General features: G+C 40.4%; 1 protein-coding gene across 1 annotated transcript in view; it reads left to right on the top strand.

Annotated features, from left to right (window-relative positions):
• Positions 1-14374, top strand: part of PAH (phenylalanine hydroxylase) — a 71830-nt gene that overhangs the window by 1146 nt on the left and 56310 nt on the right. Inside the window, exon 2 of the mRNA XM_077760758.1 lies at positions 5317-5424. Coding sequence (XP_077616884.1) covers positions 5317-5424 — 108 coding nt within the window. The remainder of the gene's footprint in view (positions 1-5316; positions 5425-14374) is intronic.

The following is a 14374-nucleotide window of genomic DNA, read 5'->3' as shown; positions in this document are numbered from 1 at the left end:
GCAAGCCATGGGGGCTTAAAGCTTTATTCATAGAACACTTAGAAGATTGAGAACCACAGATTATGATGACTGAGGGTAAAAAGAGAGTTTACAGCATGTCTGGTAATACCTTTGCATTGAAAGCAGGGCACTTAACTTTGCAAAGCTGCAGGTTGATTCATTTGAAAAATTGGGATAAAAATACCCACGTCCTAGGGTTAGGATGAGAATGAAATGGAATAGTGTCTGTAAAGCTTTTAGCACAGTTCCTGGAACACAGTGTCTAGCCAGAACTGATTTATTTGTTCAACAAAACATGTATGGAACCTTGGCAAGAGACAGAGGCAGCGAGTCAAGCACGGTGGTTAGGGACACTGGAGACACAGTCAGGAGACGTGGGCTCCTGTCTTTGGCTTACTGGAGCTGTGTATTGGGAAAGTCATATAACTGGGGTGAAGAGGCTCAATTTGGTATTTGTAAAACTGCGGATGGGTGGGGGGCGGGGGCGGAGCTGGGCTGGAATAGTCTTAAGGATTCCTTCCAGCTCTGACAGTCTGCAAGAAAGACGTCATTTATGTCTTCTCAACGCTTCCAACCCAGGTGAACAGCAAGGGCTGGATGTAATGCTAATATAACACTGGAGAGCATGTGATACGTCAAGGGCTCCACACACACAACAGGCACAACAACCCTGCAAGAGATGTTTGGTTCATTCATTCGCCCAGTAGAGTTACTGTGCACCTACTGTGTGCCAGGCACAGCAAAATTTCTGAGCCAGTGAAACTTACATTCTAGTAGAGGAGAAAAATAATACAAAATTCATCAAATGAACAAATAATTTCATGGAGAGAAAAGAGCCGTGAAGAAAAATAGAACAGGGCAGTGGAATACAAGATGAGAGGAACTGAGAAATCATAGCTCTGAATGGTGAAGGCAGTGTTCAAATGTAGATCTCACTTCAACACCCTGGGCGCTCATCTGTCACACTTCTTTCTCCTGTAGAAACACGTTGGAATATGGGCTATAGTGTATCCATGGCAGGATGTCTGCATCTTGTTTACAGTTGTCTTACACTGTGGATGTGTATGCATGTAATCACACACGCAAGTACAGGTCTCTTGCCATAGCACTAAGATTGAGGCGCTCCTAGAATACCTTGCTAAAGAGTATTATTGTTTGCCATTTTGAAAAATGCTCTTTTCCAAAGATAACAGGATGTATTTGTTAGCCACAACCATAGAGAATGTATTTCTGCTGTTAAATGTATTGCCCAATGATCAAAATTCTTTCCTTCCTGGGTACTAGTGAAGTTCATTTTCTGGGCCCTATTTCTTCCTATCTAGTTTCTGAGCTACTTTTCTCTGCTTTACCCATTTTGGGTCTACATGTGTTTCTAAGCTAACTCATATACTTTTTCAAAACAAGTAAGACATAGATGATGAGCCAATACAAATATATTCTGGAAGAGACTTGCCCAAGGTCCCATCCTGGATCAATATAGCAATGTTGGAATCAGAATCTACCCAAGGCCACGTTATTTCACAAATTCCCTTGAGCTTCTTTTCATTTAAAGTCCCTCAAGTTTTGCAAAGGGAAGCTATTTATTGTCTCTCTTGGGAGGCAGGATAAGGATTTTGGAACTGTTGGACCCATGTTCAAATCCAGGCTCTGCCACTCATTGGGTGGAGGGGGGTGTCCTTGGACAATCCAGTTAAGTTTACAGGAGTCTATTTCCTCATTCGCAAAATAACATCACCCACCTCATGGGGCTCTTACATCACCAGATGAGCTATTACTTGTAAACTCTTATAATAGTACTCGTTGCTGCCAATGATAATGTTTGTTAACTACAAAAAGCACCAAGTATGGCTCCTGCCACATAGTGGGGATTCATTCAATCCCAAGTCCTATTATTAATATTCATAACAATAAATGGCAACTGTGATTTTGCAGACATAGTTGGGAAAAGTCACAATTTAAAAAATTAGGCTGTGTATTTATCAGTGGTTTCAAAATCTTCCATGGTTAAGAACCACCTAGGATCTTTTGAAAACACAGATTCTAAGATCCTACCCCAGACACTCATATTTGATGGACTAGGGCAGGGCCCAGGAAAAACAAAGAGCACTCATAGACATTCTTATCTAGAAAGTGAACTGGGGGAAAGAAGAAAGTGAAGGGGGCAGGTGTGGCTTAGTGTAGGCTCTCAGGAGTGGTATTAGATTACTTGTCTGCAAGACACAGAGGCCTTAATATGGATATAATGCGCATAGCAGAGGGAATTGTACAGAATGATACTTAGGAGCCTGGGTTATTGACCTACCACCTGTGTGACCTCAGAGGAGTCAAACCTTTCTCTCCCTAGCCCATAGTTCCCCCAACTACAAAAGAAGGGGGTAGAGCTAAAAACAGGGCCAGCTCTGCCAGTCAAGTCCCACATGGACATCAGAAACCAAATGGAATGCATAGGTCAAGGAGGGATTTTTCACTTCAGCTGGAGAGGACAGAGGTCTTTAAAAAAAATGTTTTCTTAATGTTTTATTTATTTCTGAGAGAGAGAGAGAGCATGAGTCGGGGAGGGTCAGAGAGGGAGGAAGATACAGAATCTGAAACAGGCTCCAGGCTCTGAGCTAGCTGTCAGCACAGAACCCGACGCGGGGCTTGAACCCACAAACTGTGTGATCATGACCTGAGCCTAAGTCAGATGCTCAACTGACTGAGCCACCCAGGCGCCCCAGGACAGAGGTCTTCTGACAGAAGTGAGACCCAGGAGGGCTTTAGAGTCAGCCTAAGATATTTGAAAGGGGAGAAGGGAGGCTGGTGCAGGGCATATATTTTACTGAGCTGACAAGGCAAGGAGAGAGACAGTTTGCTAGAGAGGCAGTACCTGTGGGTGGGCCTCCGGAGATAAGATACCAAGGCACTCTTGAATATCAGAAAGAAGTGTTTTCTCCCACTGGCCTTGGGGAGTAGAAGTAGTTAGAAGGACCCAAGCAAAGTTGTGTTAGAACCAGATTGACACAGATCGCTAAGGGCTGGATTAGAGTGGTGGCAGGAGGAACAGAAGAAGGACCTGACTTCCGAGGGTCATTTCTAGAGGTCAAATAGGACGAGCGTGAAGGTGGTTGATGGAGTTTGGAGCCCAGGTACATTCAGGTCTGAACTGCCTCAGTCATGGGTGGCACCTGTTGACGTGTATCTGGAATGTGTTATTTTCCTGGAGGCCGACAGAAGAAAATGTTGCCAAGTGAACCAGAAGTGGAAATCTTTTGTCATTTCAAGGAAACCAGAAAAGACTAAGGGCTCAGTGTTCTCTGGGAGGAAGAAGACGGACGTCAGAGACTCCTCTGCCTATCTGTGGCAGGGTTTAAAAGAGAGAGAGGCAAGACAAAGTCTTACAAGAAGCCGTGATTCACAGACGTATGCTGGGCTCCAGTGGCGTGGGGCCCCACCCTGGCGCCATCGCTGACTGCCGGTGTCTGAGATTTCATTTTGTCATCAGTAAAAGCAGACAACCTGCTGGATAATAAAACCTGCCTCCTAAATTGTATCAAAATTAAATGAGAGAATCCCAATCAAGTGCTTATTATAATGTCTGGGACATTATAGGCTCTTAATAAACGGTAGAGTAACTCTACCGGAATTTTCTAAAAAGACAAAACAAATGTGGTTTTTTGTTTTTTTGTTTTGTTTTTTTAAGAAAGATAATATCATGGCCCATATAGGCATATATAACAGTTCAAACTTCCAGTTCATTTGAAGCCCCCTGTAATTACACCTGCTGATAATTTTGGGGCCTGGGTCATCGACCTGCTGCCCACCACCCGTGTGACTTCAGAGGAGTCACACCTTTGTCTCTCCGGCCCATGGTTTCCCCACCTGCAAAATAAGGGAGTGGTTGCCCCACACCTCTGTTTTGGGTGAGGTTCTGGGAAAGTCTGGATTTTCTGAATGAAAGGAATTTCATCCTGAGGGTCATCAGTATTCATGCAAGGCTTATTATACTGAGTCACTGGTAGAGTCTGCCCCGTACAGCCTTCTCACTGAGAGGGTGTAACAGCCATTCCACTAATTTCATTAACTTGCTTTTAAGAGAGTAATTGTTCTGCACATTTTTTATCTTCCTAGTTTGCTGAGGTCTATGCTGTTTGTCGGCACACATGGCACTTTGTATATTATTATTGTAAAACTAAGGTTTCAGCAAACCCTGAAATGCCAATCCTAATCCCACATTAGTTTGCGATCATGTGCATGTAGAAAGTGCTAGATCTTTGACATACTTTGCTATATAGTTTAAGACATCCCTCTTCCAGTAGGTTATTTGTGTTACTTTTACGTATTTTGTGACTTTTTCAATAATCGTATATCTTAGATTCCAGCTTACAGGACAAAACTTTCCTGAGCATAATGCTTCCCTGGGATCTTTGCCAAAGGCCAAGAAGTTATTCTTGTTTATTTACAATATTTCCATCATGTTTTTAAAATTTAGTTTTATTTATTTTATTTTAGAGACAGGGAGACAGAGAGTGTGAGGAGGGGAGAGGGGGAGAGAGAGAGAGAATGAGAATTCCAAGCAGGCTCCATGTTCAGCATGGAGCCTGACACAGGACTCAATCCCATGACCCTGGGATCATGACCTGAGTCCAAAATCAAGAGTCAGATGCTCAACCGACTAAGCCACCCAGGTGCCCCATATTTCCATCATTTTTACATGCAAACTGTTTTATCTTTTTTTTTTTTTTCATCATGTGAATACTGCTTTAACAGGGTTTATTATTAGCATGACTTTCCAGATAAGGAAACTAAAAAGGCCAAGCTATTTGCCCAAAGTGTTTCAGCTGATTACTGGAAGACAGAAGAGGTCTTTGGTCTCCAACACCCATTTTTAGTACTTTCCCCACCATATTTTCTGGGTTTTCCTGGACACTTTTTGAACTGGATTATACCACTTCTAAGGATCTCTGTGTTATGTGTGTGTCTATTAAGCCAAATATTGAGCTCCTGAAGGATGGGGAGTTTTTAAAATTTATTTTAGTGTCTCAGAGCCCTCGTAGTGTCAGCACTTGGTAGGTGCTCATTAAAAGTTATTGGGCTTATAGGGTGACTGGTGATATCAGTGAATAATTAAAGTTTTCTAAAAGTGAATCCTGACCTAGGAGTATCATTGTAAATATCACTTCCCTTGACTTGCTTATTTTCTACCAGAAATCATATACTTCTGTGTGGAATATATGTAGCTCATTGCATTCCAAGCCTTGACTAGAAGAGAGTTTATGCTGGCCTTTTGCTTTCAGGTTTCATAGGAAAACTTTTAACCAGGAGCACTTAATCTTGTAGGAAACAAGCTATATTGAAGACAATTCCAATCAAAATGGTGCCATATCACTGATCTTCTCACTCAAAGAAGAAGTTGGTGCCCTGGCCAAAGTCTTGCGCTTGTTTGAGGTAAGTATTCATTTCCGCCTTGGAGAATGCATAGCAGACTTCTGTGTTATTCCCTCGTTGGAAGCAGTGATGAGACCATGGGTTCTGGAAGTGGGAGACTTGCTTTTCAGCACAGGCGCTCACATTAACCAACTGTATGACTTTAGTGAAGTCTTTCATTCTCTCTGGGCTTCAGTTTCTCCATTCATAGAATTGTTCAGAGTCACTGGATGCACACACAGGAAGCTGGCCCTGATTTCAGACTTCTTTTAGCGAGCTTTTCTTGAATTAATTACTATCTTCTCAGTGTTCCCAAAGCACTTTACTCTTAACTGCAGCACTTATTTGCCTGGTTAGGCATATACATTTTCTGTCTGGGCTTGTTTCTTCAGGCAGGGAGCCTTGGCTCAGTCATCTTTATATCCTCTACAGACCAGCGTTATATATATTAAATGTTCACTTAAGAATAAAGTTAAATTTAAACACAAGCAAAGTAAATTGGGCTTTATTTATTTATTTTTGTCCTGGATTTTAAGAAGGAATATTTTTGAACAAATTAATTTTTACCCGAAGTTCTTTAATAAAATCATATCTGGTGACTGATTTCATAAATAAATGGGATAGAGACACATGTCTCATGAAGAAGAATTTCAAACAATGTAAGTAGATATTCTGTACTCAAGAGAGAAGAGTGCACGTGCTCCTTAAATGCGCATGACCCAGTGTGACTTTCTTCCAAACCAGATGGGTTGGAAAGGACGTGGAGAGCCCAACAGAAGCTCAGCTGAGTAATCAAGGTCAATATCAGCAGTGATGAGTCAGCTAGATTGTATGAACCTTTGATAGGACACGATGAAAATGACACTTTACTTCTGTGGTCTTCCTCCCCTAAAACCATAACCCAGTCTAGTTCTGAGAAAAACATCAGACAAGTCTCGGTTAAAGGACATTATACAAAACACTTAACCCATACTCCTCAAAGCTATCAAGGTCATCAAAAACAAGAAGTGTCTGAGGAATTGTCACAATCAAGAGGAGCCTAAAGGAATGTAACATCTAAATGTAATGTGGTGTCTGGAATGAGATCCTACTACAGAAAAAGGACATTAAACATAAACTACAAAAATTCAAAACATATGGTTTTAGCTTATGAAAATGCGTAAGTATTAGTACATTAACTGTAACACATTCTACACTAACACAAGATGCTAATAATAGATGGAACTGGTTACAGAGTATATGGAAATTTTTCAAGAAAAATTTTTCAAGAAATGAGAAGAGAGACAGATTACTTTCTGAACGACAAACTGTTCGTGAGAATGTATCTGTAAAATGCTCCTATGCAACATTTTAGACTTTGTATTATGTAGTTATTCAGCAGTTTCCCCTTGAGAGGCCAAGTGTTAATCAGTTAAGAAATTAAGTAATAGTAAATTAACAGGATGTTTTTAGTGTAATTAATAAACCACAAGTAACTAAATTACCAGGACTAGATAAAATGCACCCAAAGAGTGTGTGTGCGTGTATGTGTGTGTACTCTGGGTGAACTTTTTAAAGCATTATCCCCAATCTCAATAGCCATGGTCAATAAGTGATATTACTATATACATTCACAGAGGAGGAAACACAGGTCTCTGTATCAGTGATTAGTAAAGTAAAGGTGTTTCTTTTTGTTAGTGTGTGTCAATTTTTTTCCCAAATATATTTCAGAAGTTGCTCTAGACGTTGTATAGGCCAGCGTCCCTTCTACCCTTCTTAACAGCCTGGTAAAATGCAGAGTTAAGTTACAATCACTCAAAGCATTGAGGGAAGATAGAAAGTCAAATTCTAGTATCTGTGGAACCACAGTATGTGATAAACCAGACATGGAGGGTGCTGGTTTTGGTTCCCATTCAAATGGGAGGAGGATGTATTACTCCATTTTATGTATGAAGGAGCTGAGGTTCTGAGAGGCCGAGTAATTTGTTCAAAATCACACAACGAATGTGCAGTGATGATGGGATGTGGGATCCTGGATTTCAAAGCCCTGAGCTCTCTCTAGCACCCCACACCTCTGCCAAATACAGCCGTCCCTGCACATTTGAAAATTTCTGGAGGTTTTTTTAAAATGCAAATATCCTGGCTCCACCCTCCTATTCTTCGGGGAAAAGGATCTGTAAACAGGTATTCTTTTTTTTTTTTTAATGTTTCTTTATTTTTGAGAGAGAGTGAGAAAGCACAAGTGGAGCAGAAGCAGAGAGGGGGACAGAGGATCTGAAGCAGGCTCTCTGTTGAAAACAGAGAGCCCGATGTGGGGCTGGAACTCATGAACCTCGAAATCATGACCTTAGCAGAAGTCGGACACGGAACTGACTGAGTCATCCAGGCGCCCCTCCCACCAAGTTTCCTTTCTTTCTTTCTTTCTTTCTTTCTTTCTTTCTTTCTTTCTTTCTTTCTTTCTTTCTTTCTTTCTTTCTTTCTTTCTTTCTAATTGAAATGTGTATCAAAGGGCAAGAAAAATAACTACCCATATTCCCTTCATCCACGTCAACCACTGTTGACATTCTGACAAGTTCGCTTTCATTTTATCATGTTTAATTATGGTTTAAAAAATTACAAATTAACCTACTGTTTCTTGAAAAAGAAATACAGCATGAAAGATATTGCTGCTTCCTGCTCTCCCCTCAATCCCATCATGCTGCAAACTTCCTGGCCAAGGCAGCATTAATATAAGCTTAGTATGCTTCTTCCCATATTTCAGTCCTTTACAAAATGATATTGATACTAATAAGTACTGGCCTGTACACACTGTTTTGCAGCCTCTTTTGAGTCAGGTGAGTAGAGCTCTCAAAAGCGTGGACTCTGGAGAGATAGAGCCGCGGTTCTGGGAAAGTTGTATGACCTGTCTGTGCTTCAGTTCCTCATAAAAATAATAGTATCTGCTTCAAAGAGCAGATCTAAGGATCAAATGACTTAATGCATGTAAAACCCTGTGAGTGGTTACACATTAAGTGTCCGAGAAGAATTGCTATATATTTTTTTTTCTGAATGCAGTGTTTTTAAGATTTATACAAGTTAAGTTAATAACTTAACTTCTGAAGAGAAGTTCTTAAAATGCATGGGCCATATTTTATTTATCCAGTCCCCAATTTTTGGCATCTATGGTGTCTCCTATTTTCTGAAGTCACAGACCATTCTGTGGTACTTTGTTCTCTTTTTCTTTTGTATGCAATGTGCAAATATTTCTCTAGGGTAGGTAGCTAGAATTTCAATTGTTGGTCTTAGGTCATGGACATTTTTAGTTTTAAAAGAAACTACTAAGTTGTTCTCCAAATGTTCTTTAACAATTTATGCTCCCTTAGTTCACTGTGGGAATACGTCTTTCTCTATACTCTAAAGTTATTTGCATATTATTGCTTTTTAACTGTGGACCATATAATGGGTGGGATGTGGTAGTTTATATTTTAATTGTATTTCTTAATGTTTACTTATTTTTGAGACAGAGAGAGAGACAGAGTGCAAGTAGGGGAGGGGCAGAGAGAGGGAGACACAGAATCTGAAGCAGGCTCCAGGCTCTGAACTGTCAGCACAGAGCCCGATGTGGGGCTCAAACTTACAAACTATAAGATCATGACCTGAGCTGAAGTTGAGACACTTAACCAATGGAGCCACCCAGGCGCCCTGGAATGTGGTAATTTATTGTTTTAATTTTCATTTCTCTGATTATGAGTGAAATGATGGGGTGTCTTTTCCTATTACATGACATCGAATGTTATTCTTTTGTAAACTGTGACTTCTCCATTCAGGTTTTAATCTTTTTCTGCTGCAAATTTATCTTTTTCTTACTGATTTCTTGACAGATTACTTATGTATTCTGAATACCATTCTGTTTGTGGTATTCTCCATCTCTTTATTTTACTTGGATTTATCATATTATTTGTCATACTGAACTTTCAAATTCTACTGTGATTAATATTTTCAGTCACTTCCTTTATGACTTTTGGATTTTGTTTGTTTGTTCTTGAGTTTTCCTTAAATTCCACTGATGACTCTGATGCCCAATCAGGAATGAGAACCAGTGCTCTAAGCTGTTACTGGGGAACTGTCACCAGGGACTGTTTCCATGAAATAAATCATATTTAATACTCAGAAATTTTTAATATTTTCTATAAATTAAATAATTTAGTGGAGGTGGGTGATACCATACCCATTTTAGAGACAAGGAAACTAAAGTTCAGTGAGCTCAATAGCTTGTCTAAGGTATGTACATAATTTGGTAGAACCTCAGAAATTGACTAGGATTCTAAAATGCCAGGCTTATCATTTTTATCAGAGAAAAATCAGTTGTTTATGAGAAAGCAAAACAACATAGCCTTTATTTTGCATGCATTCTTTTCAAGAGAATGGTCTTTGAACTTGGAATGCTGGAATAATGTATTGAAAACCAAGAGAAACATGGCTGGGCTTTAGTATTTCAGGATCTGGGTCCTTGGCAAAGCCACGTTGTCTTGGCATCCATCTGATATTTCCAAGCAAGTGAATTAGGGAGCTTTCTAGGGCCAAGACTTTATGAGGATTCAAGGGATCCCTCATTTGCCTTTAGATGAGTTCCTATCTTTAGTTCCAAATAGCATACTAGCTACATGTTGTGATCTAAAACATATAAGGAGCATCAGTTTTGTAGTGTGCAATTTAGATCCCAGATATCATTGACTTTGGCAGATAATTTAACATAAATCCCTGTGTTTATTCATCTGTAAAGTGGGGCTAATGATCTACACCTCCAGGGAACTATGAGATTTTACATGCTACATAAAATGTGTGATACGAGTTGAGCCTACAGAAGATGCTCATACAATGTCTTTTCCTTTATCCCTTCCGCATGTGATCTATGAACCCTATCAGAGATCTTGGGAAAAATATAATGATAAGAAGGCTGTTAGAAGATTAGAGAGANCCATACAAATTTTTGGATAGTTTGTTCTAGTTTTGAGAAGTATGCTGGTGCATGATTTTTTATTTTTCTTTCCAAAACAAAGTTAAAAATCTAGAATGAATGGCTTAATATAGTTTGTGAGCATTCACAGGCAAATGACAATGACCAAGAATTGGGGCAGGACCATTAAAGAAAAGCAGAGTAGGTTGGTAGAGCAGAGAGACTGTGGTGGCCAGAGTGTGTTTGTGTATTTATGTCTCTCATGATATCTTTGTGAATGAGGCATAAGAACAAGCATTAGATGAAATACAGACAAACCCCTTAAATTGTGTCATTGACACTGAACTTCTGGACCATGTATGACAAAACCAAAGGTAATAAAAAGCAAAGCCAATGAAAGACTAAACTATACTTTCTGCAGTGTTTCCTAAACAATAGTCTATCACATTCTACACATTAGTAGGTGTTTTAGTAGAAAAGAGTTTTAATGGTGAATACATCTAGAAAGTTCTACACTTAGATTTTGGAAATCCATTGTACATGTAAACACATTAAAGACTCTGAGAAGCCCTGAAGAGAGGAAATTTATCCAATGTTAAGTTGCTTGGTATTTCCCAAATGTATTTGGCCAGGAAGTCTTGTTCAAGGAAGGCCTATTAACATTTTTGAAGGCATGAGTGTTTCACAAGCTTATGCTGTTTTAGAGTTATATGTTCCAGACCATCAGTTGTAACCTAGGCTTGGGGCCCTGAGAAGTAGAACAGGACTGGGCTAAGTATATACTGTCAGGAACCAAACTGAGTTCAACACCCTGTTGCACCACCTATGAGCTGGATGGCCTTGTAAAAGTTATTTATCTCTTGGTAGCTTTGTTTCCTTACTTCTATTTTATTTTTATTTTTTTAAACACAAGTTGTTTCTTTTTTATTTATTTTGAGAGACAGAAAGAAAGATAGGGAGGGGCAGAGAGGGAGGGAGAGAGAACCCCAAGTAGGCTCCATGCTGATACCGCAGAGCCTGATGTAGGGCTTCATCTCATGAACTGAGAGATCATGAGCCAAAATCATAACTGACTGAGCCACCTAGGTGCCCCTTGTTTCCTTATTTTTAAAATAAAGGAAGTAATAACCCCATATTATAAGGCTGCTGTGATACATGGATTAATGCATGTAAAATATTTGTGACAGTAGTGGACACAGGATAAGAGCTCAATAAATATTAACTCTCATTATATGCACCACATTTTTAGAGTGCCTAGAACTTCAGGGACTCTTAAATTCTTGCCAATATGAAAAGGAGTTAAAGGACAAGGATTGTTTCTCTTGAAGACGGAAGATGAGGCCATGAAATGTCTTTTCTTCCCCCAAATATTTGAAGGACCATTATGGAAGAAAAACCCTCCTTACTTTATTTTACTTCAGAGGTAAAAAGGCAAGATGTAGAAATTACAGGAAGCAAATTTCAAATCACATAAAGGCAATATCTCTATGGTCGAAGGGTGCTAGAAGGCATTCGTTTCAAGCATTACTACTATGAAAACAGCCAGCAAAAGGCAGAGCAGAATAAAAGCAAACATTACGGTATAAATAAACCTACCTTTCCTTAATAGAGACAAAGGATAAATATCTCTCCAGCTCCCCCAAGACTGGCAATGGAGAGAGAACATTCCATACGGGAGAATCACCTGTACTCTGTGAATGCTTTGCTGTGGTCCTGTCCATGTTTAATGAGCGGAACCATCCTTTGACGTCCTGTAGCAGAGAGGACTTTTAGCTAAACCTTATATGCTCAGAGTAATGAATGAAAGACTAACAGTCGTGTGAGCCTAGTCCATGAGGCCCCCCTGGCCTGACTCCATATGGTGAAAACTTTCTTGCCTATTCCTTTCCTCAGGTGATTAGCACCAAAGTCACCATTCCATTAAGCTGTTGCCCGGCAGTGGACTTACGTCCTTGTAAACCTCAGCCAGTAACTACATCAGAATGTAACACAATCGGTTTGGGATTTATCATAAAGACACAGAGCTGTATTTACGTATATTGTCTGGGTGGTGAGGCAGCGAAGCAGATGTTTTGGTGAACTGGGGTACAACAATTAGGAATATACGAAAGCTTCTATCTGCTGCCTTGCCAGCATCCCCTGTCCTCAGTTGTTCTAACTTTCAATTCTTTATGCATTTATTTAAACATTTTCTGTAGCTCTCTATATTTTTAGCCTCTACTAGCTCATGTCCTGCTCCTTCTTAGAAAAAATAGTCTCCTGAGAGTCTTTGCTGCAAGGAGCTTAGTAATGGGCTATAAAATTAGATGCCACCTCCCTGGGGAAGTTCCAAAGAGGTCTCTCTCCACTGGCCGGCTTTCCACTAATCACCTTACCAGAGATCCTCTAGGGAAGGGAACAAGCAAATACATGGATATACAGAGCGCAGAAGTTCATGGGTATGCTCAATTAGCATCATTTAGTTGATGGAGACAGAGGTTCTGACTAAGCCAGCTGCCCAAGGCTAGACACTTAGAGCCAAAAGTGCCTCAGAGTTCACCCTGTTTTCACAGTAGCCTGGGCTTTTGGAAACAAATGGAAGAGCTCCAGGCAGTGTTTATCATGTTCACTTCCTGTGCTCTGCCTCTGCCCAGCTGACCTGTGCCTTTTCCCCATCGGATATTCAGTGATCTCATCCTCTCTCATTTCTGCGTTCAATTAATATTGTTTGAGTATCTACCATTGTCAGATCCTATATTGGCGCTGGGGAGACTGGGGCGAGTCAGACAGTCATTCTCTGCCCTGACAGAAATGACAGAAGCTCAGGGCTCTGTGAGACAGTCAGCCAGGGCAGGTTTCTTGCAGACGTAATGTTTAAGGTGAAACTTGAAAGGCGTGACCAGTGGAGAGGAAAGGGGAAGTTCATTCTAGAACAAAGAAACAGATGACTTGATGTGAGGGAACAAACAAGTGGTCAGGTCACAGAATCCTCAAATCCTTTCTATCTTGACATCTCAGTGTTCCCGGGGACAGAGGCTGGGTCGCAGAGGGGACATCTAAGCAGATATTCAATGTTTACTTCTCTCAAGTTTGGACTTTAAGGTCATGTCTGTGACTCCTGGGTGCGGGGAAGGATCTAGAATGAGCCACGAAGGTTGCCTTTACCCCTCTGGGCGTAGGTCCGGAGCAGTCGTGAGCAGTACACTGTTTACTGGAACATTGCTTCTTTCATCAAAATAAGATGAGCTTTGAGTTTCACTGCAGGGGAAAAAAAGTTTTTACAGCCCAGATGACTTTTTGAATTTTCTTTAAAGCCCCCAGTACAGATAATGATGTAAAGGACACCCATGCAACTCACTCCTTGCTTAAGGAATGAAACATTGCAAAGGGATCATTTCTGTGGTTCGTTACTAGAGAAGTTTCTCTGAATGTGTAGAAATGAAACACTGCACAAATGACTAAAGCCCCTGGGTAGCCTTCCCCAGGAACTTCCCCTTCACATGTAGCTATTAATCTGAATTCGATGTTCCTCCCACTTACCTTTTTATGTTTTGCTGTGAGAGCCCTCCTTTAGTGATCTATGGCATAGTTTTGCAAGCTTTGACTCTTCATAAAATTGCAATCATATTGCAACTCTATTTTTGCAAGTTTCTTTCCTGATGAGAGAATGGGGAACGTTGTTTTTGAGAGATTTGTCCATGATGTGCTGGCTCGTTCATTTCCCCTTCTGTATATTCACTGGGCACTATACCTGACCTCTCCCGTTGGTGGAATATTTAGGTCATGATCATTGTTTATCCGTACAAATGGTGTTGCACTAAACTGTTTGTACAGGTCAGATGATGGTGTATTGACTAGAAGAGCCTCTAACTGAAAATCGGTGCTGGTTTTTAGCTGCTTAGCAGTTTAGAACAGGACGTATTTGAGAAATAGCAACACAGAGCTTACAGTTTGAACTTTTATTATGAAGTTTGATCTCCCATGGTAACAATTTAAACACTGCCATGACTCACTGACAGCTCGGGAGTTTTGTGATTGGTCTTCAGTAGCTTGGGCTGAACCAAGATGCAGGGTCTT

The sequence above is a fragment of the Crocuta crocuta genome, unplaced genomic scaffold (genome assembly GCF_008692635.1).
Source record: "Crocuta crocuta isolate KB4526 unplaced genomic scaffold, BGI_CrCroc_1.0 scaffold582, whole genome shotgun sequence".
Taxonomy (NCBI): domain Eukaryota; kingdom Metazoa; phylum Chordata; class Mammalia; order Carnivora; family Hyaenidae; genus Crocuta; species Crocuta crocuta.
This window is presented reverse-complemented; position numbering and strand designations above follow the sequence as displayed.